The sequence below is a fragment of the Haliotis rufescens genome, unplaced genomic scaffold (genome assembly GCF_023055435.1).
Source record: "Haliotis rufescens isolate VD_foot unplaced genomic scaffold, xgHalRufe1.0.p SCAF_2, whole genome shotgun sequence".
NCBI classification, from domain to species: domain Eukaryota; kingdom Metazoa; phylum Mollusca; class Gastropoda; order Lepetellida; family Haliotidae; genus Haliotis; species Haliotis rufescens.
In genome coordinates, this window is record NW_025963890.1 from 24,381,851 (window position 1) to 24,408,019 (window position 26,169).

The 26,169-nt window shown below is 41.2% G+C and overlaps 3 protein-coding genes across 6 annotated transcripts in view; 1 reads left to right on the forward strand and 2 right to left on the reverse strand.

Moving 5' to 3' along the window:
• LOC124146186 (regulator of G-protein signaling 22-like) overlaps positions 1 to 7,282 on the reverse strand; it is a 135,949-nt gene extending 128,667 nt beyond the window's left edge. For 2 of the 4 annotated variants that reach the window (XM_046516352.2, XM_046516353.2), the window contains exon 1: positions 7,000 to 7,282. In XM_046516352.2, coding sequence (XP_046372308.2) covers positions 7,000 to 7,030 — 31 coding nt within the window. In that variant the 5' untranslated portion in view covers positions 7,031 to 7,282. The remainder of the gene's footprint in view (positions 1 to 6,999) is intronic. The other 2 variants (XM_046516349.2, XM_046516350.2) reach the window with 2 other exon arrangements.
• A 7,966-nt stretch (positions 7,283 to 15,248) lies between these two features.
• LOC124146185 lies at positions 15,249 to 25,596 on the forward strand. Its single transcript, XM_046516348.2, has 4 exons — positions 15,249 to 15,411; positions 18,961 to 19,119; positions 20,521 to 20,744; positions 22,501 to 25,596. Exons 1-4 carry the CDS (start codon positions 15,258 to 15,260, stop codon positions 23,602 to 23,604), a joined length of 1,641 nt encoding a protein of 546 aa, XP_046372304.2. The 5' UTR covers positions 15,249 to 15,257; the 3' UTR covers positions 23,605 to 25,596.
• Positions 24,835 to 26,169, reverse strand: part of LOC124146184 (sterol carrier protein 2-like) — a 48,197-nt gene continuing 46,862 nt past the window's right edge. The window contains exon 18 of the mRNA XM_046516347.2: positions 24,835 to 25,998. Within this exon, the coding sequence (XP_046372303.1) occupies positions 25,909 to 25,998 (90 nt within the window). The 3' untranslated portion in view covers positions 24,835 to 25,908. The remainder of the gene's footprint in view (positions 25,999 to 26,169) is intronic.

Genomic DNA, 26,169 nt, shown 5'->3' on the forward strand with positions numbered 1-26,169 from the left:
AGGAAATATAGTGAAACCCGTCCCCAACGGCAGAAAAGGCACATAAATTACACAGTCTGTTTTCTCTGGCAATGCCAGTCTAGCGACCAGTCTCAACTAGGAGCTTGTGATTTGTTGTAATATATTTTAGTATAGGATAGGCTATAGGTTTGGGCCAAAATAAGAAGCTGCTAAAAGAAGGTAATTGTTTTAAATATTGATAATATGCGCCAGTGGATCCTAGGAGTTGTGACATGTTATTACAAGCACGAGGTCCATCAGTGGGTGACATCAGCTGAGAACGTTTCACTGGTTAAAAGAGGGATTGTGCACTCCTTCAAATTTGTCTGTGGTGTCTGTTCATTAGACTTATGCTTAGTCTCTGAAAATATATAATTTAAAAGAAAAAAAATAACTCCATTTAAATAGAAAAGGAGCCCATGTCAGATTGGAGATTCAGAACCAGAGGTTAATCTAGACTTGCTTCATGTAGAGCTTTTGTTTTAATGAAAGGGCTGGGCAGAAGGGAAAAGAATATGATTCAGGGACTGTGAGGCAGACTATCTGTTCATGCAAGTGGGATGAATGTATGAATATGAAATAGACCTGGTTTAGTATGACACAGAATTTCTGCACTCATTTTAAATTTCTGCTTGGTGAAAGCAGACATGCACTTCATTTAATGACAGACCATGTCTGTTAGTCTCTGAAGGTCAGGGATCACATCTAGTAAGGGAGAAGGGCAGTGGGACAGCTTTGTTCCACTGTATATGACAAAGGAACACACCAAACCACATGAGACAATGGAATGTACATCAGGATTCAACCTGGACCAATGTGCGTCATGATACTGACTGTTGGGCCACCCTAACACATCTTAACTTAGGAGGGAGTGAATGAGTGAGTTTTACATTGTATTATAGTGTTGGACAGTGGACACAAGGGACATTGTACACAGTGCCATCAGGAATCAACCTGGACCTAATCATTATGAACCCTGATAGTGACTGTTGTGCCACCCTAACACACCTTAATGTTTAACATGAGCGACTTGGGTTTAATATGCAGATAGAACAGAAATCCTCAAGTCACAAACATGACTACATACACAGGTTGTCCTATCTTCATTCACACTGACTTTGATGCTACTTTCAGACCTGTGCAGGCCACACATAATTTTGTTTATCGTTTTACAGATTTGTGCTGACCCATGGATACACTTGAGTCAGTAGAAGAAAAGCTAACAACAAACCTGTAAGTCAATATTCATTTCTTATTTGGCATGAACTTGTTTGCATTGGTCTGCTTAGGGGGGAAATATAATGTTAACACTAGATCTACTAATAATTCATAATGATGCTTAGTATTTTTGCAGTAGTATGCAGGGTTTAACCTTGACTTACAAAAGTGGGGGCCAGGGACCCCCAATAATTACTTCTAAGGGTCCTTGCAGGCAATGTGAGGGACCTGCAAACTATGAAGGTGTAGTGTACTGTACAGGTTGATAATTACTTCTAAGGGTCCTTGCAGGCAATGTGAGGGACCTGCAAACTAAGAAGGTGTAGTGTACTGTACAGGTTGATAATTACTTTGAACCTGGAATGAAGCAATGATCCTGTGGACAGTGGTCGTGATTGATGGGTGAAATGACAGACACCCATTACTGGTCTTCATGCACTGAAGGTACACTGAATATTATTGTTCATCCCTTGGGACACAGTGTAATTTGTTTCTGCGTCCAGTCTCAACATTTGTTCTTAGAAAATATTTCCAGAGGCCAGAGACTACATTATATGCATTAGATGAATTATTATTTAACAAATAAGTCTCTAATTTGGTATATATTTTTTACTTGTATCATTTTGTTTTCTAATTCATCCAAAATGGAATGTGAGGTGAATTAAACTAAAAAAAAATAATTTTTTATTTTATTTTCTAATTGGGGCTTTTGGCTCTGGTCGGTTCAATCTGTATACCAAAACAACAAAAATAGTGTGGCCTAACCCCCGACTATGTAAAACTTGCCCAGAAGCCCCCAGCACTCAGCCGGCATGGATTATCCTGCTTAAGTCTGGTGTTTGTTTAATCCTGACAAACTACACACAAGATTACACCTCTATCTGACTTGACCAGTATTAGTGTGTGTCTGATCTTCACGGAAGTATAACATACAAGCCTCCTTGCCTCAACTCTGCTGATACTTTATAACAGTGCAGGTCCAAACAGATGCTCCAAGAGGCAAACAGGCTCACAGAATACCACTGTCCCTGTACTGTATTCCAGCCAATGACTGACTGCACTCTACAGAGACCTGGTGCACAGGCTCACAGAATACCACTGTCCCTTTACTGTGCTACAGCCAATGACTGATTGCACTTTACAGAGACCTAGTGCACAGGCTCACAGAATACCACTGTCCCTTTACTGTATTCCAGCCAATGACTGACTGCACTTTACAGAAACCTGGTGCACAGGCTCACAGAATACCACTGTCCCTTTACTGTGCTACAGCCAATGACTGACTGCACTTTACAGAAACCTGGTGCACAGGCTCACAGAATACCACTGTCCCTTTACTGTATTCCAGCCAATGACTGACTGCACTTTACAGAAACCTGGTGCACAGGCTCACAGAATACCACTGTCCCTTTACTGTGCTACAGCCAATGACTGACTGCACTTTACAGAAACCTGATGCACAGGCTCACAGAATACCACTGTCCCTTTACTGTATTCCAGCCAATGACTGACTGCACTCTACAGAAACCTGGTGCACAGGCTCACAGAATACCACTGTCCCTTTACTGTGCTACAGCCAATGACTGACTGCACTTTACAGAGACCTGGTGCACAGGCTCAGGTGCTACAGCCAATGACTGACTGCACTCTACAGAAACCTGGTGCACAACAGGCTCACAGAATACCACTGTCCCTTTACTGTGCTACAGCCAATGACTGACTGCTATCTACAGAAACCTGGTGCACAGGCTCACAGAATACCACTGTCCCTTTACTGTGCTACAGCCAATGACTGACTGCACTTTACAGAAACCTGGTGCACAGGCTCACAGAATACCACTGTCCCTTTACTGTATTCCAGCCAATGACTGACTGCACTTTACAGAAACCTGGTGCACAGGCTCACAGAATGCCACTGTCCCTTTACTGTGCTACAGCCAATGACTGACTGCACTTTACAGAAACCTGATGCACAGGCTCACAGAATACCACTGTCCCTTTACTGTATTCCAGCCAATGACTGACTGCACTCTACAGAAACCTGGTGCACAGGCTCACAGAATACCACTGTCCCTTTACTGTGCTACAGCCAATGACTGACTGCACTTTACAGAGACCTGGTGCACAGGCTCAGGTGCTACAGCCAATGACTGACTGCACTCTACAGAAACCTGGTGCACAACAGGCTCACAGAATACCACTGTCCCTTTACTGTGCTACAGCCAATGACTGACTGCTATCTACAGAAACCTGGTGCACAGGCTCACAGAATACCACTGTCCCTTTACTGTGCTACAGCCAATGACTGACTGCACTTTACAGAAACCTGATGCACAGGCTCACAGAATACCACTGTCCCTTTACTGTATTCCAGCCAATGACTGACTGCACTTTACAGAAACCTGGTGCACAGGCTCACAGAATACCACTGTCCCTTTACTGTGCTACAGCCAATGACTGACTGCACTCTACAGAGACCTGGTGCACAGGCTCACAGAATACCACTGTCCCTTTACTGTATTCCAGCCAATGACTGACTGAACTTTACAGAGACCTGGTGCACAGGCTCACAGAATACCACTGTCCCTTTACTGTGCTACAGCCAATGACTGACTGCACTTTACAGAGACTTGGTGCACAGGCTCACAGAATACCAATGTCCCTTTACTGTGCTACAGCCAATGACTGACTGCACTTTACAGAGACCTGGTGCACAGGCTCACAGAATACCACTGTCCCTTTACTGTGCTACAGCCAATGACTGACTGCACTCTACAGAGACCTGGTGCACAGGCTCACAGAATACCACTGTCCCTTTACTGTGCTACAGCCAATGACTGACTGCACTTTACAGAAACCTGATGCACAGGCTCACAGAATACCGCTGTCCCTTTACTGTATTCCAGCCAATGACTGACTGCACTCTACAGAAACCTGGTGCACAGGCTCACAGAATACCACTGTCCCTTTACTGTGCTACAGCCAATGACTGACTGCACTTTACAATGACCTGGTGCACAGGCTCACAGAATACCACTGTCCCTTTACTGTATTCCAGCCAATGACTGACTGCACTCTATAGAAACCTGATGCACAGGCTCAGGTGCTACAGCCAATGACTGACTGCACTCTACAGAAACCTGGTGCACAACAGGCTCACAGAATACCACTGTCCCTTTACTGTGCTACAGCCAATGACTGACTGCTATCTACAGAAACCTGGTGCACAGGCTCACAGAATACCACTGTCCCTTTACTGTATTCCAGCCAATGACTGACTGCACTTTACAGAAACCTGGTGCACAGGCTCACAGAATACCACTGTCCCTTTACTGTGCTACAGCAAATGACTGACTGCACTTTACAGAAACCTGGTGCACAGGCTCACAGAATACCACTGTCCCTTTACTGTATTCCAGCCAATGACTGACTGAACTTTACAGTGACCTGGTGCACAGGCTCACAGAATACCACTGTCCCTTTACTGTGCTACAGCCAATGACTGACTGCACTTTACAGAAACCTGGTGCACAGGCTCACAGAATACCACTGTCCCTTTACTGTGCTACAGCCAATGACTGACTGCACTTTTCAGAAACCTGATGCACAGGCTCACAGAATACCACTGTCCCTTTACTGTGCTACAGCCAATGACTGACTGCACTCTACAGAGACCTGGTGCACAGGCTCACAGAATACCACTGTCCCTTTACTGTGCTACAGCCAATGACTGACTGCACTTTACAGAAACCTGGTGCACAGGCTCACAGAATACCACTGTCCCTTTACTGTGCTACAGCCAATGACTGACTGCTATCTACAGAAACCTGGTGCACAGGCTCACAGAATACTACTGTCCCTTTACTGTATTCCAGCCAATGACTGACTGCACTTTACAGAGACCTGGTGCACAGGCTCACAGAATACCACTGTCCCTTTACTGTGCTACAGCCAATGACTGACTGCACTCTACAGAAATCTGATGCACAGGCTCACAGAATACCGCTGTCCCTTTACTGTGCTACAGCCAATGACTGACTGCACTTTACAGAAACCTGGTGCACAGGCTCACAGAATACCACTGTCCCTTTACTGTGTTACAGCCAATGACTGACTGCACTTTACAGAGACCTGGTGCACAGGCTCACAGAATGTCACTGTCCCTTTACTGTGCTACAGCCAATGACTGACTGCACTTTACAGAAACCTGGTGCACAGGCTCACAGAATACCAATGTCCCTTTACTGTGTTACAGCCAATGACTGACTGCACTCTACAGAGACCTGGTGCACAGGCTCACAGAATATCACTGTCCCTTTACTGTGCTACAGACAATGACTGACTGCACTTTACAGAAACCTGGTGCACAGGCTCACAGAATACCACTGTCCCTTTACTGTATTCCAGCCAATGACTGACTGCACTCTACAGAAACCTGGTGCACAACAGGCTCAAAGAATATCACTGTCCCTTTACTGTGCTACAGCCAATGACTGACTGCACTTTACAGAAACCTGGTGCACAACAGGCTCACAGAATACCACTGTCCCTGTACTGTATTCCAGCCAATGACTGACTGCACTTTACAGAAACCTGGTTCACAGGCTCACCGAATACCATTGTCCCTTTACTGTGCTACAGCCAATGACTAACTGCACTCTACAGAAACCTGGTGCACAGGCTCACAGAATACCACTGTCCCTTTACTGTGCTACAGCCAATGACTGACTGCACTCTTCAGAAAAGCTTTAATGGTGCATGCCAATGGCCGTGCAGTGTCTGAGCTAGGTCCTGAGTTGGGAGGGTGCAATGGCTTCAGTTCTTTAAAACACAGGAACCCATGAACATTTCAAAGGTCCTCAAAAACATTTGGTTACCCAATTGTGTTGTCACTTAGGTTTACCCATGTTTCTAATAGCCATGTGACCATTATGTACAGAGCCTATGAAACGACACAGCCTAAATGCAGCTCAAGCTTGAGTGATAAGGTTGATAAAATCAGTGAATTGTTTGTTATAGCATGGGTTAACTGTACACTGTTTTAAATATCACCAGTTGGCAGTTCATTGCTTGTGTTTCCAGGAGACAGGTGATTCTTTTCTTTACCAGGTCAGTGTGGCGTTATGTCTGGTGACGAGATGGGATGGTGACAGGCACCTCACTGTGGATGTCTTGGCAATCAATACTGGTGTGACAGCTCTAGCCATGCCGGGACCCACCAGGGCAGGCAACAATACACACTGTAAGGCTATATGACTGGATGTATTCCTGGTTATATTTTTACAGTGTGACACTCGAATGGCTTCTGTTGAATAGTTTCTTCTGTGCTGTATTTGTGTAATAGATTATAATTACATTTTATTGGTATTCCAGACTGTTTCAGATGTGAGACTTTGTACATTTCACACTGTCTTCAGTTAGATTAATTCATGGCTTTTTTTCAAAGCAATCCTCTTAAATACGATTATTGCCCAGTCTGATTGACTTGATATACAGAATATGCAAAAGGGAAATTATTTTAATGTCACCCAATTCATTTAATCTGCAAATTGTGATTAAATTAATAACTTTAAAGATAAACATATTCACTTAATGTCTTTTGAAAAGTTGAGATAATGACACACTATTAGAAGTTGGACTGAAACAGGCACTATATTAATTATTCTAGAATCCATGGCTATGAGAAATAGGTATTATAAATCATAAAAAGTACCAATAAACACAATCAGATATGATTTATTATAAATATAAAGCAATTATTATTTAATACAATTAACTTACCAATTTTGACAACACAAACGTTCGAAGTCATATTGTCCACGTAGAATGAATCAGGTATCCGACATGTCTCCACCTCACACTAACTTAATCTCGCGCTGCTCACTTGCCATGACAGTCGAGTCTCGGCTCAGTCAACTATTACTTGTCATCGGAGACAGCGCCTATCTCTTGCTAGTTACACCGTAAACTTCTGTCCTCGGACACAAGGCAGGAGTACCAGTCTAATAGCTACGATATGATCTCCAACTGTGCGTTCTAGCATGGGCGTCTTAACACCGCCTCTACCTGATAATTACCATATAAATCACTTGAGTACTTCAAGTCTGCCGCTCAAGCGCTACCCTCACCCACTTGGCTGCTGCCATGGCAACCGGGTATCGATCACCCTCCTGATTGGGTTATCAGTTATTGAACAGCAGATAAGATTATCATTATTGTGACAATGTTCTCTCCTTTCAAATCGCACTTCATTGTATCAAGTTGAGTATCGGGTGTTCAGCGAATAGGGGGGTTGATTTCTTCAAAGTGAAACTCTGAAGGTAACAGATAGAGTAGTGTACCGGCTGCTGTTTAAATAGTTTTAAATACCTGCCTTATCACCACCACAGCCACCTCGAACACTTAAGTACTGTAGAAACAACAGGCTTTACACTGGCTGTTGATAGAGAACTGGCTGTCACCAGTAGCTACACTTGTACGGTATACAGGTAATCTGTTCCACGTGTTCATTAGCGGGTGTAGAGATTACTGAGGTCGAACTGAACATTGTGTACAAATGCAGATACCAGAGTGAACATGCTGTTTCTGTGATACTATAGATTGTTCCAAACTTGTGTTAGACATATAAGACATGTTTCAAAAACAGCTAACTATCCATCAGGACAATAACTTGAAATATTTTTTAACAAACGTTTATTCCAATAGAATAGAGAGGTTAAATTTTAATTCGAATCATTATCCAGAATTAGTCCGCAAATGTTTTAAATAATCTGTTTAGATCTATTTAATGAATACAATACCAAAAGTATCAATTTTTTATATACATAAGATTTTGGTTCAATTCAAAGATATGTTTTCTGATAGGTCGTCTGGTTTCTGCCACTGTATGGAAACAAGCCTCGTGACAGGGCAGTTCTATACATCCGACGTTTATGCGTACGTGTACTAAGACACATCATTGAACATTCAATAAACACATCAAAAGACTGTAATATTCTAATCCCATGTTTTCGTATTCATAATCACTCCCTTTGACAACAGTCTTTTACCAGTGTAAATATGAACGATACGTGACAGGGGAGAGATTTAAGGCTTTCACAGCCCTGTCAATAACTAGTTTCTGTCAGGGCAGTCTCTGAAAGACAGTCTTCAGCCCGTGTCTACGAATATATGCTTATGACAGAGGGCGGGAAACTAGTGTCACGTGTGTACGGGGCCTGTAGCACAGTCGCCCGTGGTTTCACAGATGTACCGCACACACACACCATTTACTGTAGGAACCTTCGTGAGGTGTAAATTTCAAAACTATTAACATGTATTATTGGCAATAATCACAATCATTGCTGATACGACGTGGAGCAATACTCCCTCAGTCACTCTATACTCTATATTCATGGTATTCTGTTGAAAGTTTAAAGAAACCTGACAGGCATGTGCTTCAGTAAGGCTTACAGCAAATTAATTATGTCTTGTACATCTTGGCCATTTCCAGGTTGATTTGATTAACTTTTCTGAGGTGATACTATGATTGCGCAAGAACACGTTATGATATTAAACGTTTTGTTTGCAAAAATATAATAACATGTCATGCAAAAGAAACGTATAGACTTGGATTTGACCAAAAACTTACAGACATGATGAAAATGTTTCTAGGCTGAAACAGTGCAAACGTTTAGTCGAAGAAACACAACTATGATACCCGTATCAAATACATTACCATTAACCGTTTCTTGTTTGTTTCATTTTTAGCTACCATCAGACATAGTATGGATGCATACTTTCTTTTGCCCAGCAGTTTATCTGTAAAATAGAAAGACGAGAATCCTAATATATAAAATCAACATAACCTATTGATTGGTATTTCGCCAGTTAATATCTGCCACATGAGAAAACAATCTAACATGAGGGGCAAAAGAAAGTACAGTGTACCGAGGGTTTGAAAGAACTGTTGTTAAATTTGATCATGTCTATTTAACCATCACTCCTTCCTGTATCAGTTTGTAACTTGTAATCTGTGGCTGGGGACATTTGTGTAAATATAGATTGATTCCACGAATACTGGGGCAACCGCATGACCGCTACCGTGTTTGAAATGTTGTACATTTGTGGCGGAAAAAGCAAATCTTTTTATTTTCAAAGACAAGGTGTCTAAGATACCAACCAGCAGTTGTGCATTATGCATTTTTGTAATTCATAAACGTTTTAAATCAAATTAAATTCTTTTAAATAAAACTATATGGAAATATTCTTTGAGTGCTGACGAAGCGCCAGTACAGTTAATTTTTGTTACGTAATATCTCTAACTTCATTTCTCTCTTAATTGAAGGTCAAACATATGATATATTCTCCTGAGAGGTATAGTTCATTGTGCTCCTCGGTTATTTTGTCAGTCAGGGAAAGAAACAAAAACTACTTCCTATTTTAGGTATAAAATCAGAAGAGCAAATGATTAGTTGGCGGCCTTATTTGACTAGAAGGTATAGAGTCGTATGTTGTAGATCGCCTATTGATCACTTTGTTCCTAAATCCAGAACACGAAGTAAATAAAAAAATACAAAGGGATTAACATATGACATGCTTCGATGTGTAGCCTTTTACATGATTGACAATATATACACCAGCTTCAAAGTTGATATGGTCCACTGGTTGTAATTAGTTAAACTATTAACGCGTCGAGATGCATTGTTGTAAAAATCACATTGACTACAACACTGGCCGATATTGGGGAAGTAGGAGAACTTCCACTCCAGGTCTGCTGTGATTCATTGTTACTTTATACCAAAGTCATTTTACGTGGAAATAAAACATGTCAATGGTGAACACGTCGGCGCAGAAGTCATTATCCCCGGAACATATCACAGCGTGTTTGTCTGACATTTCTGCTGTGTAGGTATATAATTGATGGACAGGAACAGCTGGATGCAGTAAAACAGTCAGGCTCTAGTGAGAACTGTGGTTACAAAGTTTGTTTGAGAAACAAATAAAAATATGACTAATTATGGTTTTACAAGTTTATCCTGGCCATGACTTTAAACGGTAATCGATCGTTTGGATTTGTTTAGTTTCTAACGCAATCACAACAGCAAAATAAGGATCAGAGTAGGGGCACATATTTTACGAGTGTCTCCTCACTCTGTGATGGTATAAAGCTAAACATGGAGACTGTAAACGTTTCTGGAATTCATTAAAGGGCGATACAAAGAAATAAATCTAGTTACTCCATGTCACCAGATATCTGGTTCACTTATTATAAAGATCTACTTAAGCCCGCATTTAATAACTTGGAAGCCAAACCCTTTGATTGCTATGTAACCCAGTTTGTACATTCCCATTCACGTGAAGACTGCAACGAGTTACCCATCTTCCCGAGGCAAAAGAGTTAACTGACTTTAAAAGTGGAAACTGGACTTTTATAGTCAGTTAACTCACTTGCCTCGGGAAGATGCGAGTTACCACTTACAGATGATCTATTATAAGGTGAAATATCAGAGAAAGAGATTGAGTGTGCATTACAAAATCTGAAAGCTGGTAAATCTGCCGGTGAAGATGGAATACCAGCGGATTTTTTTAGTTATCAAGCAACATTCTTATACCATATTTACAATTATTGTTTAATAAAATTATGAAGACTGGAGTGTTTCCGGAGTCGTGGAACGTTGGTATGATATTACCATTGTACAAATCTGGCTACAAGGTCTGAGCCCAGTAATTACAGGTTTTTCTGTTTTAAATGTAACGGGAAAGCTGTTTACTTTTATTACAGAAAAGCGTCTCAGAGTTTGGTTGGGTGTGAATAATCTTCTATCTGAATCTCAGGCTGGTTTTCGCCCAAACTATTCAACGGTTGGCAATCTTTATATATTGCAAGCTTTATGTTCCAAATATTTATGCAAACCTACGGGTCTCTTTTATCGTGCATTTGTAGATTTCAAAAAGGCTTTCGATTATGTTGATAGAGAAAAAATGTTATATTTACTTGTATATTAAGTCAAGTTTTGTTCATTTTTTTCATTAATGAGCTCCTCACAGAAATATATAACGAATGTCATTATGGTGTGTTTGCCACACAAGATATAAGAGATTTAATGTTACTTTTATTTGCTGATGATATTATAATGTTTTCATACTCTGTTAATGGTCTACAGAAACAATTGAATGTGTTACATTCTTTTTGCAGTAGATGGGATTGGAAGTTTATTTAGATAAATATAGCAAAATATACATGTATCCCTTTCTACAGCTTGTACTATATGTGACGGCAACATCGCGCCAATCTTGCTCTGTAAAGCAGACATATGGGGCGCAAAATATATGACGCTATTGAAAATGTACATGCTTCCACCTTTAAGCGCCATTTAATGGCTGGAAAATATGCTTCCAGCGAAGCTATTTTAGATATCCTTACCAATGTTATAAACTACTGAAAGCTCTTGATGACAAAGGCAAAACGAATTTGGTGTCCAATGTCAGATATTTATTATTTTCATGTGGATATTCCTTTGGGTTATCTCCCAAAACACCCCAGTACCCCTACAGCCCAGTACCCCTACAGCCCAGTACCCCTACACTTGCTTAAAACAACAAAGAGATTTCACCTACTTATAATGAAACAGTCCCAAAGACTAATTAATCTATGGGAGTAGAGGATGAACCAAGTAAAGATAAGTTGGATTAACATTTGGAAAGATTGATTGAAACTCAGTAAAAGATTATATTAATTAACTCAAGATTGGTTTGTTTAAACATATTATATTTCTAAAAAAAACTGAATTGGTGAACAAGCAGGTTTGCTTATTTTAACACTGTTCCGGTACATACAGAATTGATTTCAAACCTAGTAAAGGTTGGAGGATGAATGTACCTTAAGTATTTAAATAAACCATTTTCAACCAATTGTATTAAGACTACGTTAGCTGTGGTATGTAAGCGTTGTCAAAAAATGACTGCATATCAACATGGCCGGTCTCCAGAATGTTTAGTTTATTTTTTCACTGAAAGGAAGCGCACAAGTTTTTTTAATGGATATCGTCACACCAAGAATGTAGAGAGACGGACTTGTATTCACTGGAAGCATGTGAAAACCACATGTAAAGGGAAAGTGACCACAGTTGGTAATATCCTTAGGAATTCTACAGAACACAACCATCCTCAAGAATAGATACAGCGAGTCCGCTTTGTCAACAACTTGAGGAAGAGAGCAAGAGAGGAAACAACACAGATGCACACACTGTACAACGAAGAACTAAAGTACTATCGGAAATGCGAGAAAACTGCTTTTTGCCTGTTAAAAAAAGATATATTTTTTTACAGACTGTTGTTACTGAAATATCAAGTAACTACCGATCGCCCTATAATCCGTTATAATGATAATAATGTAGTCTTTATAAAACATCTAATCCACACAAATCATTTTGAGAAAATTCTGGATATGCATCTTCTAAAATGACAAAATGACGCTGCGTTTTTTGTTAACATTGCTCCCATGATGCATGTTACATTACACTTGCATAGCCATAACCATGGTACACGATATGGAGTCTGTATTGGGAAATGTATACAAGTTCTTTACACTTTAGAGAGATAGAGGGAAAACATTTATTAATTTAGATAGGGGGAATTACCGAACTGCCCAAGCTATGGAGTTTTCACTTCATGCCATCAAGTCTACGATATGAGTCCCATGAAATGGGTCTTATGGATGAGTGCTAGGTTTCGAGGCGAAAAAGAAAACTGGTGATTTTCATAAGGAAATTATAGGAGGTGATGTGTTCAGAGACAGGTTGGAACTTCAGCTATTGCCCATTTTAAATAACGCCAGTGTTAAATAACGTCCGGGAATCACATACTGTCGCCCAAACCATGAATAGTCTGAAGGCGACCATACAGGAATATATGGCATTCTCGACTTCAGACCATATGAAACGAAAGTTCAACTCATGGAGAAAATTCGGCTGAATAAGAACCTTCTAAAGTACAAGACATATGTGCTGGCGGCACAACACGGTTACGTTGTCTTACGTACGCCAGTCAGACATTGTGAGCGCAACCCTGTGGTGCCTATCTTGGCCAGAAAAGCCAGAAAAGCAGTTTTCTAGCATTTCCGACAGTACTTTAGCAAACTACAACCCAGAAGAAACTCGTATCCTGCCTGCCTGCCTTTCCATCCACGAGCAGCGCCCTCTACCGCCATAGAAGGAAGAGCTGCTGGACTGCCTCTGCTTCCACAAGCAGTTACTCAAGACACCTGAATCGAAGCCATGGATGGCACTCCCAACGTTCCCAGAGCTGTTGAATTCAATGACTATGTGGTTGTCAACTGGGTTGACGACGGAGCACGATTCCTGCTGCCATTGTGGAACCATCACTCAACGATAGGTCCGAGAACAAACATCAATCTGGAAAGATTCCACAGCAGACTTCTTGGGGTTATTCCATTAAAATGACAAAGGTAACAGGCAGGGGATAGGGTGTGCAGTCAACATATGTTCGGCTTAAAGGTCGTGATACACAACTTGCACTTGCATGTTAATGCACGGCGCACAGTTTGGATGTTTGCGTGTTTGTTGGGAGCCTGGTTTTTAATATTCATCGAAACTCAATATCATCTTTTTGGAGTAGTTATCTACTACTACGTGGGCAACACTCATGACTTGCCACGGGGCGGTCGTCCATGACGTCACGCCAACAAGACAACCATATTCGGTTGTTGCATCAATGGAATCGATACCAAACTGCCATATTAACAGCTGAGATAATTCCGGGGTTGAGATCAATTAGTGGAAGACCCTTACGCAACAGGTTAAGGGAGCATAACATCCGGCCCCGACGTCCAGTGATACGCGCATTGTTTCTCCCATGTCACCGCCAGGCACGCCTAGCTTGACGTAGACAGCATCTTAGTTTCAGAAGACAAGTGTATTGTTCACAAATGAGCCTAGATTTCATCTGGACAGCTCTGATTGTCATGCAAGGGTCTACACGCCCAAAGGAGAACGTTTTAGGGGCGCTTGCTTTTCTCAGCGTCGTCAGTTTGGGGGTGGAAGTATAATGGCATGGGATGGCATCACAACTCATCATTGTCAATGGCAATTTTGAAAGGCGTACTCTACCGGGACGACGTCGTTCGAGACCATGATATCTACCCTTTGTGCAAATGCAGGGACGTAACATCACGCTGCAAGACAACATGTTGCACATGTATGTTGTAACATACCTTTGTGAGGCAGCTTAACATTGCTGTTCTGCCGTGCCCTGTATCTACAGACCTCACCCCCATGTCTTGGGGGAGATGGAACGACGCCTACGACAGGGCCAGAGCCAGCCAGTAACTCTAGCTCAATTGAGCCAACCTTTATTTGACCTTTGGAACAACATCTCCCAGGCTTTTATTTAATCATTTAGTGTCTTCGATGCTCCGCCGCCGCTGCCTCGCCTGTATCGTCGCAAAAATGGTGGGCACACCCATAGTGAGTTGTCCCCCAAACACCCTCCACATTTTTGATGATGTTTTATAGACGCCATCGAAAACGCATGAAAGGTAATTTTCGACAGATATACGATAGATGTCTGTGATGGTTATTTTGGTTAAATTAGCTACTTTATCTGAAAATCAGAAAAGCGGGGTTTGGCGAGAAACTTGATTTGTTGATGGCAATGAAAGCATTAATAAGCCAAACTATTTTGCGGAAGGACTGTCAGTTTTGAAAAGTTGCACGCCAGATGGTCGGGAGTTAAAGTTAATAGGTTGCAAGTTTATTGGGTTTTTTCTGAAAACTAACATTAACAGCTCTATTCTTATGTTTACCCTTTTGTTACATTTTTTCGTTAGTCTAGAAAATACTGGACTGGAAAAAGATTATCTGGTCAAGTAAGTTTGCAAAGTTGCCACTCTGGTGGTGTGACTGATTTAGGGGGAAATTTTATACACTGTTCATATTAAACATCATAACAATCGATCGAGTTTTCAACAATCACTAACATATTTTACGAGCGCATCTCTACATTGCTTCAGCCGGATATAGATCGGTCACGTGACGAGCATGACACAAATATCTGGCGGAAGTTCCCAAGTGTTTGATGTCAACTCATCTGCAAATATGCAAACTTTTTCCACACGAAACCTGAAGAAATACCTGGGAGTGCAGATCTTTGTAGCTATTTTTGTTCTTTATCTGTGGTACCAGTTAAATGGAGGTGAGGAAATTGTGCATAATTTGTACTGGTTTGGCGCACCTGTCGAGTAGTAGGCCTCCTAATGCTATCACAAGTATCAGACGAAGTTACCTGAGCCCTGTGCAAAATTGAAAATGACCAACTGGCTTCCGTATTTGATAACAGTGGCAACACAAGTTGAATGATGAGGAAATCGACAAAACTTATGCTCCTTCTATTTTTAATTATCATATCGTTTTCTAATTAGGCTAATAACTGAACTTTTCCAGATTCAGGGATTTCGTTTCCTAGTTAGCCTATAGCTTAGGGCCTAGTTCACTGTGAGCGAAATTTGAATCATCAGACATGGACAGTAAATATGAAGGGCACGTTTCTAATATCAAGCAACATTTCCTACTATTGTCTACTACACCCAGTCATGCAGTCTCTGTTGTCACTGTTGGGCTTGAAGTGGACAGGCAAGACATGTAGTGGAAGGCATATGGAGTCCAGAGTGGAGAGCTAGGGCTGGGACGATACACCAACTGTGCCATCCGATACCGATACGTTTCACAATACCTTGTTCAAGATCTGATACATATCATGATACATGCATGAGCTCTTATCTGTGGTGCGTAAGCCATCTGTTTCATGGACAGGATGGCCAAATACCTGGCACACTGATGATTTGCAGTTGGCAGTGTCAGGTATGGCATAATGGAAGAAAGTATTTATGTTTTCACTTCCAATTTTCACAACTAATTAGTTTTTGGTGTAACGATTATTACAGAAAACATTTAAGGTATGAATCAATATATTTTACTTAGTGTGCCACTGTGATTGATACTGGTATTGAGAAGTAAAAAATCGCATTCCATCAATGCATTGGTGTATCGTCCCACCACTAGTTAATAGGTGCACATTTGAATTGTTTCAAGTATTTTGTGCAGAATAATATCAGATGTGAAACTAAATAAAGCACACACCAACAATGTCTTCTGTTTACGCCACATGGTGATTCCAGGGTACAATAGGTCGCCAGCAACCTGTGTTTGTCTAAGTGGATTGGGTGGGTGGTCAGGCTCTGTATGACTTGACAGATTGCGTGTAATCATTTGCAGATGGCATAGGACATTGCACTTAATATCAATGAATGGTTTGGCATGGTCCAGACCGATTATTTGCCAGGGGTGCAAAGACACGGAAGGCCACAATAAATTGTGTAGCTTGGTACACTGCATAGTCACAATTCATATCTCATGACACCAGAATAACAACATAGAGGTCATGTTTATTCATTTTAAAGAAAACATACAGAAACTGACATGACAGTCACTTCATCTCTAGATGTAGAAAAACTTTGGTAACCGTCCCCAAAATAAGAATTCTCTACTGTCATGTATCACAACACTGGTCCATATTAATCCTGTATTGTATTGAAGGACATGTATGGCAATGTATATCTGTTTCAGTGCATTGTTTCAACCTTATTATTTACAGGCCACATAGCTGGAATATATTGCTGAATACAGAGTTAACAAGCATTCTACCATGAATTTGGAAAATACTCGATTCTGATTGGTCAGTCAGAAGCTATTTGATCTCATTAAAATCAGATATAGTTCTCGCTATGCTAAACAAAGATCTGAGGACATCCCATTAAGGGTCACGTCAGAACGACCTTTCATCAGAGCTTCGCTTACCAGATCATGAAAGTGACAGTCAGAATGTGTTTTCTAATCATGCAACCACGAAAAATTTAACACAGGGTATTCTGAACAACAGTTACGGGTTTTATGATTATATCCATACAATCTAGGCCATCTTTAAGCCATTCCAGGGGCGGTCGGGTAGCCTAGTGGTTAAAGCGTTCGCTCGTCACGCCTAAGACCCGGGTTCGATTCCCGACATGGGTACAATGTGTGAAGCCCATTTCTGGTGTCCCCCGCCGTGATATTGCTGGAATATTGCTAAAAACGGCGTAAAACCATACTCACTCACTCACTCACTTTAAGCCATTCCAGAATGTTCTTCTTATCAGTTTTAATATTTTTAATCGAGAATACGTCAAAATATGTTTCGAAGCGTAGTCAACTAGTGTCGTAAAGCTCGAGAAAGCTGTCTTCTGATTGGCTGATGTCGATTTCTTGAGAGTCATTTCATTGGCCGGTCAAAATTTGCGAAAGGTCGTTCTGACGTGACCCATAATGGGATGTACTCAGATCTTTGTTTAGCGGTAGTGAAAACTAAGATCAGATTTTAATGAGATTGGAAGCTATTAAGGCACAATACAAGTATTATAAGACCAGCCATTTTAAAAAGAATTTTTTTTATCTCCTACCTCTACCAGCAAGAGAGAGGATGGGCAAACAAAAATAAATAAAAATATGAAAATATAAACACTTGATAATCATGGTAATGGTCTTAAGATTAATTTCTGACGTAGATTGGGAAATGTTGGGAGTTTCCTTCGGAAACAAATTGTTGATAAATATAGCTGAAGAAAGCTCAAGCTGACTTGTTTTTTTGTGAGTGTGCAATGTAAGGAGTATTTCTTTTTATCACATTGGGGCATTTATTGCCACAGGGGCAGGGAAATCGACATAAGAAAACCTCATATTATTTCTCGTCAGAATGTAAGTTCAGGGCGGGAGGAAGTGGGAAAGCAGCAAGAAATACGGATAGCCTAACAGTGTGTCTGGGGATACATACAGATACAATGGTGATGACCTGTGTGAGGTTAGTTGATAAGGTCCTGTAGACTGATGTGTCTATTAATGTGAACCTATCCAACCATGGTGTGGGTTTCTTCCCTCGTCAAGCACATGTGTTATTTTTCTAAATCTCTTTCTAAAATGAGATCTAAAATCTAAACATGTACTGCTTATAAGTTGATCACATAAAATCTTGATACCAGTGATATTAGTAACTGTACCATTGCGAGAATGAGTAAAAGAAATTGTAATCCATTATTGTCTCGATTGAGTTAGTAGGGTACATCCTCCGTGATATTACTGGAATATTGCTCACTCACTAGTAGAGTAAATATGGACAATGACTATCTTGTGTAAACAGGGCACTACTCCGGCAAGCATTAACTGTATACTGCATGCAGTTACCTGCACAAAACATGCTGTGGCGACAGGGTGTACTGCTTGAGGTGACCTGCACAAATCATGCTGTGGTGACAGGGTGTACTGCATGAGGTGACCTGCACAAATCATGCTGTGGCGATAGGGTGTACTGCTTGAGGTGACCTGCACAAATCATGCTGTGGCGACAGGGTGTACTGCATGAGGTGACCTGCACAAATCATGCTGTGGCGACAGGGTGTACTGCATGAGGTGACCTGCACAAATCATGCTGTGGCGACAGGGTGTACTGCATGAGGTGACCTGCACAAATCATGCTGTGGTGACAGGGTGTACTGCTTGAGGTGACCTGCATAAATTGTACTGTGGTGACAGGGTGTACTGCTTGAGGTGACCTGCACAAATCATGCTGTGGCGACAGGGTGTACTGCATGAGGTGACCTGGCCTTCAGTAGTGTTTATCCCCAGAAATTACATTTGCTACTTTTGTTGTTTCCAGGATTGATACCAAGTTTTCTGCGTCCAAGACTGCCCTTCCTGCAGGTCGGCCCTGATGTCCATGTCCTTATGTTCTTCGGAGATGCGGAGGATGATGGGAGCAAGATCAAGTGGGCTCGTGCAGTTAACACCAAGGCCAAGCTGGATGCTGCAGTCAAAGGTAGTGCTAACACTATATGTATGTTGGTTTCAAGGATGGGCCCTTGCCTTATCTGAAGGTCACTCTTACCCCAAATCAAAGGTATCACAAGTTAATGTTGAGTCATGTTGAGAGCAACTGAGGAGTACATTTTGTCCTTTAGTATGTCCTTGAATCATACAAGGGACATTTCTTTCACCACACCTTATGGCATTTCTGTTAAGTGCTTAGGAAGGTTAAAATACATTGTTTACCCATACATTATATCATGTTATATAAAACCTGTGTCTGAGGCCACACATTATTTTTAATTCGTTTCACAAGCCAATCAACTTTACTGAAAAGCAGCCAGTCTAAGAAATAAATAAAAACTTTTTTTATTTATTTGTATTATGTCTCCCACAAGTAATATAGACCCTCTCATACATTGTACAATGTTATATAAATTCCATGTCTTCTATCAGTTATTCAAGATGCCACCTGCAGTTTTTACTCCACAGCAGAATGACTTTCAGATATATCAATCAATCAGTCAATCTTTATTTCGACCGACCTTGTGTGGAAAAGCTGGAATAAATTTGTGAAACAGAAAATGAAAAAAGTGTGGACTAATGTGAATCAGAGGACATAATTTTGGGTATTTGTTACATGCCAGATTATATACAATATCCAATGTATGCAGGACTCCTGCATACGATAGGTTGTTTTGTAACAGCTGTAGCAGAACATACAGTTGTAGTGTCTCCTATCTGGCAGCTGTAGCAGAACATACAGTTGTGGTGTGTCTCCTACATAGCAGAACATACAGTTGTGGTGTGTCTCCGTTATGGCAGAACATACAGTTGTGGCATGCCTCCTAAATAGCAGCTGTAGCAGAACATACAAATGTGATGTCTCCTACATAGCAGAACATACAGTTGTGGCGTGTCTCCATTATGGCAGAACATACAGTTGTGGCATGCCTCCTAAATAGCAGCTGTAGCAGAACATACAATTGTGGTGTCTCCTACATAGCAGAACAAACCGTTGTGGCGTGTCTCCGTTATGGCAGAACATACAGTTGTGGCATGCCTCCTAAATAGCAGCTGAAACAGAACATACAATTGTGGTGTCTCCTACATAGCAGCTGTAGCAGAACATACAGTGGTGGTGTCTCCTACATAGCAGCTGTAGCAGAACATACAGTTGTGGTGTCTCCTACATAGCAGAACATACAGTTGTGGTGTGTCTCCTACATAGCAGAACATACAGTTGTGGTGTGTCTCCTACATAGCAGAACATACAGTTGTGGTGTGTCTCCTACATAGCAGCTGTAGCAGAACATACAGTTGTGGTGGGTCTCCTACATAGCAGCTGTAGCAGAACATACAGTTGTGGTGTCTCCTACATAGCAGAACATACAGTTACTCTTTACTTGTTTAGGAACAGTCCACATGGTGGAGGGGGACGTGATCCTGAGGGGCCAGGGCACCAAGGTGCAGTCCCTTGTCCCTGTGATGGGGAAACCTCCGCAGACAGATAGTGACGTCACGCTCACAGAGTGGCTTGATGCCCTCAAGTTCGGCAACAAGGGCATCAAGCTTGACTTCACGTCCATCGACAGTGTGGAGATATCACTAGAGAAACTGAAACAGATGAATGAAAAGGTAAGTGCCGTAATGTCCTAGGTCATAATCTGGAACAGACAAGCCGCAGGTTAGACCAGAACTCTTTTGTGTTGTTTTTCATTCAGTTCAGAAGATGGTGTTGTATTAATACAAACAAAGAAACATGCTTATTGGGGTTTTCATTCATTGGATGTTATGATATATTGTTGCAATACTGATCATATTCAAAAGAGAAAGAATTACTTAGACAGTTCATTTGCCAAATTTTCCAGTTTTTCATGACCAAATATGTGTATTATTTTTCATATTTTTTGTAACTTCTCCTGCATTACTCCTTAATGCATTCACTGCTTACCTTTTAACACAAGTGAAGCTATGATTGATCCTGCTGAAGAAAGAAAAGGTGTTGTTCTATTCTGAAGCAGGACCCTCCCAATCACTAGCTGCCACGTCATACCGGAAGTGGTAGATGCCCGATTTCTTCATATCATTGTTCATCACCATACAGAACACATGTACATGTGCTGCTAAATGATCCTCAAGTTTTTGCTGTTTGCTGTCCTTGTGGCTTTCAACACTTCTATCTAAAAACCCATATCAGTCCCCCTGTGACAGGTTATATGCAACAAGCATGAAATAATGTCCGGTTGTGAAAGGCAAGAAATATCGTACGGTTTTCAAGATGTGACCCTAAAAGGGGCACTACCGCCATTTTCAATCTTATTCATAGTTGTTACCATGGAAACTCAAAATTATATTTTTTAAAATCCAAACTATCAAAAGGCACCAGTTCGTCACTAGATCTATGTGCCATGTTTGGTTTAGACATCTCTGTGATTTTAGTTCTGTCCTAGAAGTGAAACATGACGGATGGATGGACAGCACCCATTCCTATATCCCCCTTCCACATTGTGGCGGGGGATAATAATATGTATATTAGCATGTGAAGATGACAGTTTGTCATAGTCTTTCACGTGTCGTTCCATTTCACCATTTTGAATTGCTTCACGGTCCTTCGCAAATATTGTTCTGTATGTCAAGGCTGGCTAGGTATTGTGTATAAATATCTTTGGCACTTTATCCGCTGTTATAGTGTAATATTATTATTTTTTTATGCTGGACCGGGGGCGGTCGGGTAGCCTAGTGGTTAAAGCGTTCGCTCGTCACGTCGAAGACCCGGGTTCGATTCCCGACATGGGTACAATGTGTGAAGCCCATTTCTGGTGTTCCCCGCCGTGATATTGCTGGGATATTGCTAAAAGCGGCGTAAAACCATACTCACTCACTTATGCTGGACCGCCTCCATGGTCTAGTGGTAGAGCGTCCGCCCTGAGAGTGGAAGGCCTGGGGTTCGATCCCCGGCCGCGTCATACCAAAAGACGTTAAAAGATGGTATTTGTTCTTACCCTGTCTGGCGCTCGGTATTAAGGGGCTAAAGCAAGGACTGGTCGGCTCAGTCAGTATACTGTGTCTGAGTGGGGTATTCATGTTAAACTGCGGCAATAATATTGGGCAATAATCTTGGACGCAACGTTAAATCCCATTTCACCTCACCTCACCTATATTTTATGCTTATTGTCCATTATTGTGAACTTGGTTAGTTCTCTGTAATTGAAGGCTGTATATATATAGTAACCTTTGCTTATTTGATTTTTTACTTTTCCTGCATTACTCCTTTATGCATCTTTATCCGAATTTTTCGTGACCCTCCCCTGATTCCATCTGACCCATGCCACAATAATATCAATGACCGGTCCTCATCTTCCTTGTGTGAATCTGTATTTTAATGTTGCAGAAAACAATAGAGTTTCCAGTCTGGCTCCATGCTGATGTATTACAAGGCCCTCATGGTGGTAAAGCCACGGTGGTTGCAACACGGTTCTTCAAAACAGTGAAGCGAGTGTTCCCCAAGTGCACCCTGTCGCTAGGCTGGACGTCGGGCACCCACACAGACCTGAGTCAGAGCGGCTACTCCTGGGAGATGGTGATGGCCATGCGGGACTTGGTCAAATCCTGGGACGTGGACGACCAGCCAATAGTCTTCCAGGCTCGTCTATCCCTCATCAGAAACTCTGTCCCTCAACTCAAATGGCTGATTGATGTTGTCCCCCACTCTGCCCTGATGATATGGCACTCTCCAGAAGATGTCAAGGTGTCCGAGGACCTCATGTATGTATGCTACAGGTTTGCACCAAATACTGTGTTCTTTGACTTGAACGAGGACTACCTTCAGTCCCACTTGAAGCAGTTCAGGCACTTCTCCAGGGAGAAAGTCAATGAGTTGGTCAAAAGGAGAGATGAGGTGATGTTCCACCCAGGGGCTTGGGTCAAGATGGGGTTCTGGAAGGAGCAGGAGTCCATTCTGGCCAGCACAGAGGCCCTAGTCCTTGTCAGCCCCATTGTGTATGTTATCAGCAAGTCCAAGTACAAGCCTACACCAACAATAAGGCTGAGTGGGCGTGTACAGTTCCTCAACCGGGAAGGGAAGGAGGCAGAGTCAGGGCGCACAGGATTAGACATTTTTATTCGACCAACTGCATATGCTGATTTTGACAATATTGTTGCAATCAAATGTTTTCTGGGTGTGAATGGAGAGATTGAGGTGTCAGGCAGTAATCTGAAGAAAGAATTCCGTAGAAAATCACAGAAAGTCACGCCAAGTTCTGTCAACTGTTTTAGATTCAGTGTTATTGATGCAATTCACGAGATAATTTTTCGTGTCAATATTCTCCATGAGTGTAACACATTGGAGAGCGTGAAGGAAGACACTGAAGTTCACGCAGAGCTACACATTGACATTCCAACTACGCTGGGAGTGGGTGAACATCCCTTCATCATTAAGCTAGATGACAGCAGAAGAGTGGCAGTGATCGATGAACTCAACATCAAACACACGTGAGGTACTGCACATTGAGGAGGAGGGATGCTGGGAGATTTTAAACTTAGTTCCATATATCCGTCAGAAGGTACAGTATTTGGTCATGTGACATTAAAATGTTAACCCTGTATGTTACATACTTAGTTGTAGTGGAGACAATTTACCTAGAAAACCTGGTCCATATCCCTTTTCTTGATGCATAAATAATTCACACCAATGATATTCCAAGTCAGAGCAAAGGCTCTGTTGTGAATCGTGAGACAATTCTCGCGACTCCTTGGTTGTCCAACTACTGATTTGAGTAGTAGGCCCAAAACTATAAATATATATTGCAAAATGAAGATGATGCTAGGTTTGCGAGTCAGGTTGATAGTGATTACAGAAGATAAATGAAATGGTTTAATTATTTGTTCTTTTCTGTTACAATGTGTGTGTTGTGGATTGTTGAATATCACCACTCGCTTGTCATGTCACATTCAGGACATTGGACCGTTTTAACAATACCCCTGGAGCAATTTGGTCCGACTATATTATACAAATGTTTCCTTCTTTTCTCTTGGTATGTTATTATGTTCTGTTAGTATGCAAGCTATGAATGTTGGTATGATAGTATTCGGTGTATATGTTCGCCAGTTGTTTATGTAAACAGTATAGGCTTGATTTGTTCAGTGTGTGTGTGTTGTACATGGTCACATATAACGATATATGTTGGAGTGTCCTCACAGTGGAGGTCCTGTGTGAAATGTGTCTGTTAGTAGAAGTCTCCTGTAATGGTTGTGAGCTAAGCCCCCCCCCATAGCGATGTTAGTTGTTGGAATCTGCAGTCTGTGATTGTGAACACATTGAAGGTAGTACCCCTCACTCCGGGCCCATTGCTAACTGCAGGGGTCTCTGGGTCTCTCCTTTTGTGTATGGAGTGGATACTTTTCAACAGATTTAGTATTCTACTTTCCTCAAGTACAAATATATGTACATACAGATCTGCATACCATGACAACGTGGCCATTTCTTCATTATCTTCATTTTAGAGATAGCCATCGGCAAAGCTTGGGAATTTGCTTTTATGAAGGTCAAGTTGTGTTTGCACAGCAGTATTTGTGGATCTGTTGACCCTATATAACCAACAACAGGTTATTCTTTCATTTCCAGCTAGGCATAATCAGAGATCAAATAATAAAATCATTTATCACCAATTTGTTGTGTATGAACAGATGGAAGTTTGATGTATTATCAGTTTTTTAAAAGGGAGGATTAGTAAATCATCGATAATATTTATTGGTCATTTTGGAAATATACAGGCTGTTAGTTCCATCCAGTGAACACCCTTCTTTCATCACCACATTTTGTTTTAAACTTACAATGAAAAGGGCCTGTGTGTGACATTGGTGTGGATGCAGAACGAGAAGACTCCTATGATTGGGCCATCATCATCATAAGTGCACGCAGTTCAAGGTGTACAATAATGGTGTGTTTGTTTCGGTGATGCTCGTCTTTCCTTGTTACAGATGTATATATTATTAAATTTCATCGAAGTCAAAACTAATTTACTGTTCATAATTTGCTTTACACATGTTAAATGGATGTGTCAGATTCTAATAAACATTTACTTTTCTAAATATGTCTGTCTGTTATATGTGCTTGTGCAACAACCAACATACGTTCATGCAACTCTGGAATCAGTGTGGCACCTAATACCGTCTGCCATGGCTTCTACAGCATAGTCATGACATCTACAACAATGTTCATGACTTTATAAGAATAGCTGTGTCGAGAGCACAAAACACTGTTTAAATAGTTCATCCGTATGACAAGATGAAAAAAAGCTTCAAAAAGTATTTCACAGGTATGCTGAAATGGTTCTCTGAATAATGTGACATACACTTAAGTGAGATTTATACATTGAAACCATCTCATGAAGACAAAGAAAGCACTGTCAGTTAAAAATCCTATTTTGCTATGAAATGAACTATTAGACTAAGTTGAAATACAGCACTGACAAAAATAATTCCAAGACAATGACTCAAAACCTCCCATTCATCACAAACAGTTCCACACTGACAAACTTACCATAAATGTTATAATCCTTGATTAACTGTCTTCAATCATATGTACAATATATGTCATAAATATATTTACATGTTTGTTCTTAATGATTTTATGACAGTTACCATCACAGTAGGCATAAGGCATTATTAACCGTAATAATCTTACAATCATATCAAAGAATGTTGTGCATAAAAAGAGTTATCAGTCTTCATGCTATTCAGCCTGATCAGACTGTGTGTAGCATAGCCCCGCAGTTTGGAGGTGGTGTGGACATGTGTCTCACAGATTGGCCTTCTTGGGTTGGATCTCCTTCAGCTTCATGGCCAGCGCCATGTTGCCTGTGATCTTTAGCTTGCCTTGGAAGAATGCCTGCAAGGAGGAATTGAAATGCATGTATTGCTTCACGATGACACCAAACCTTCACACAGGACTGTTATAGCACAATTGTATGTGGCCACTGTCAACGGCCTAGTAAACAACATTTTAGACCTCTTAATGCTTCAGTTTAGGTATGTAGGGACAGAACCTACCGCAATTTTC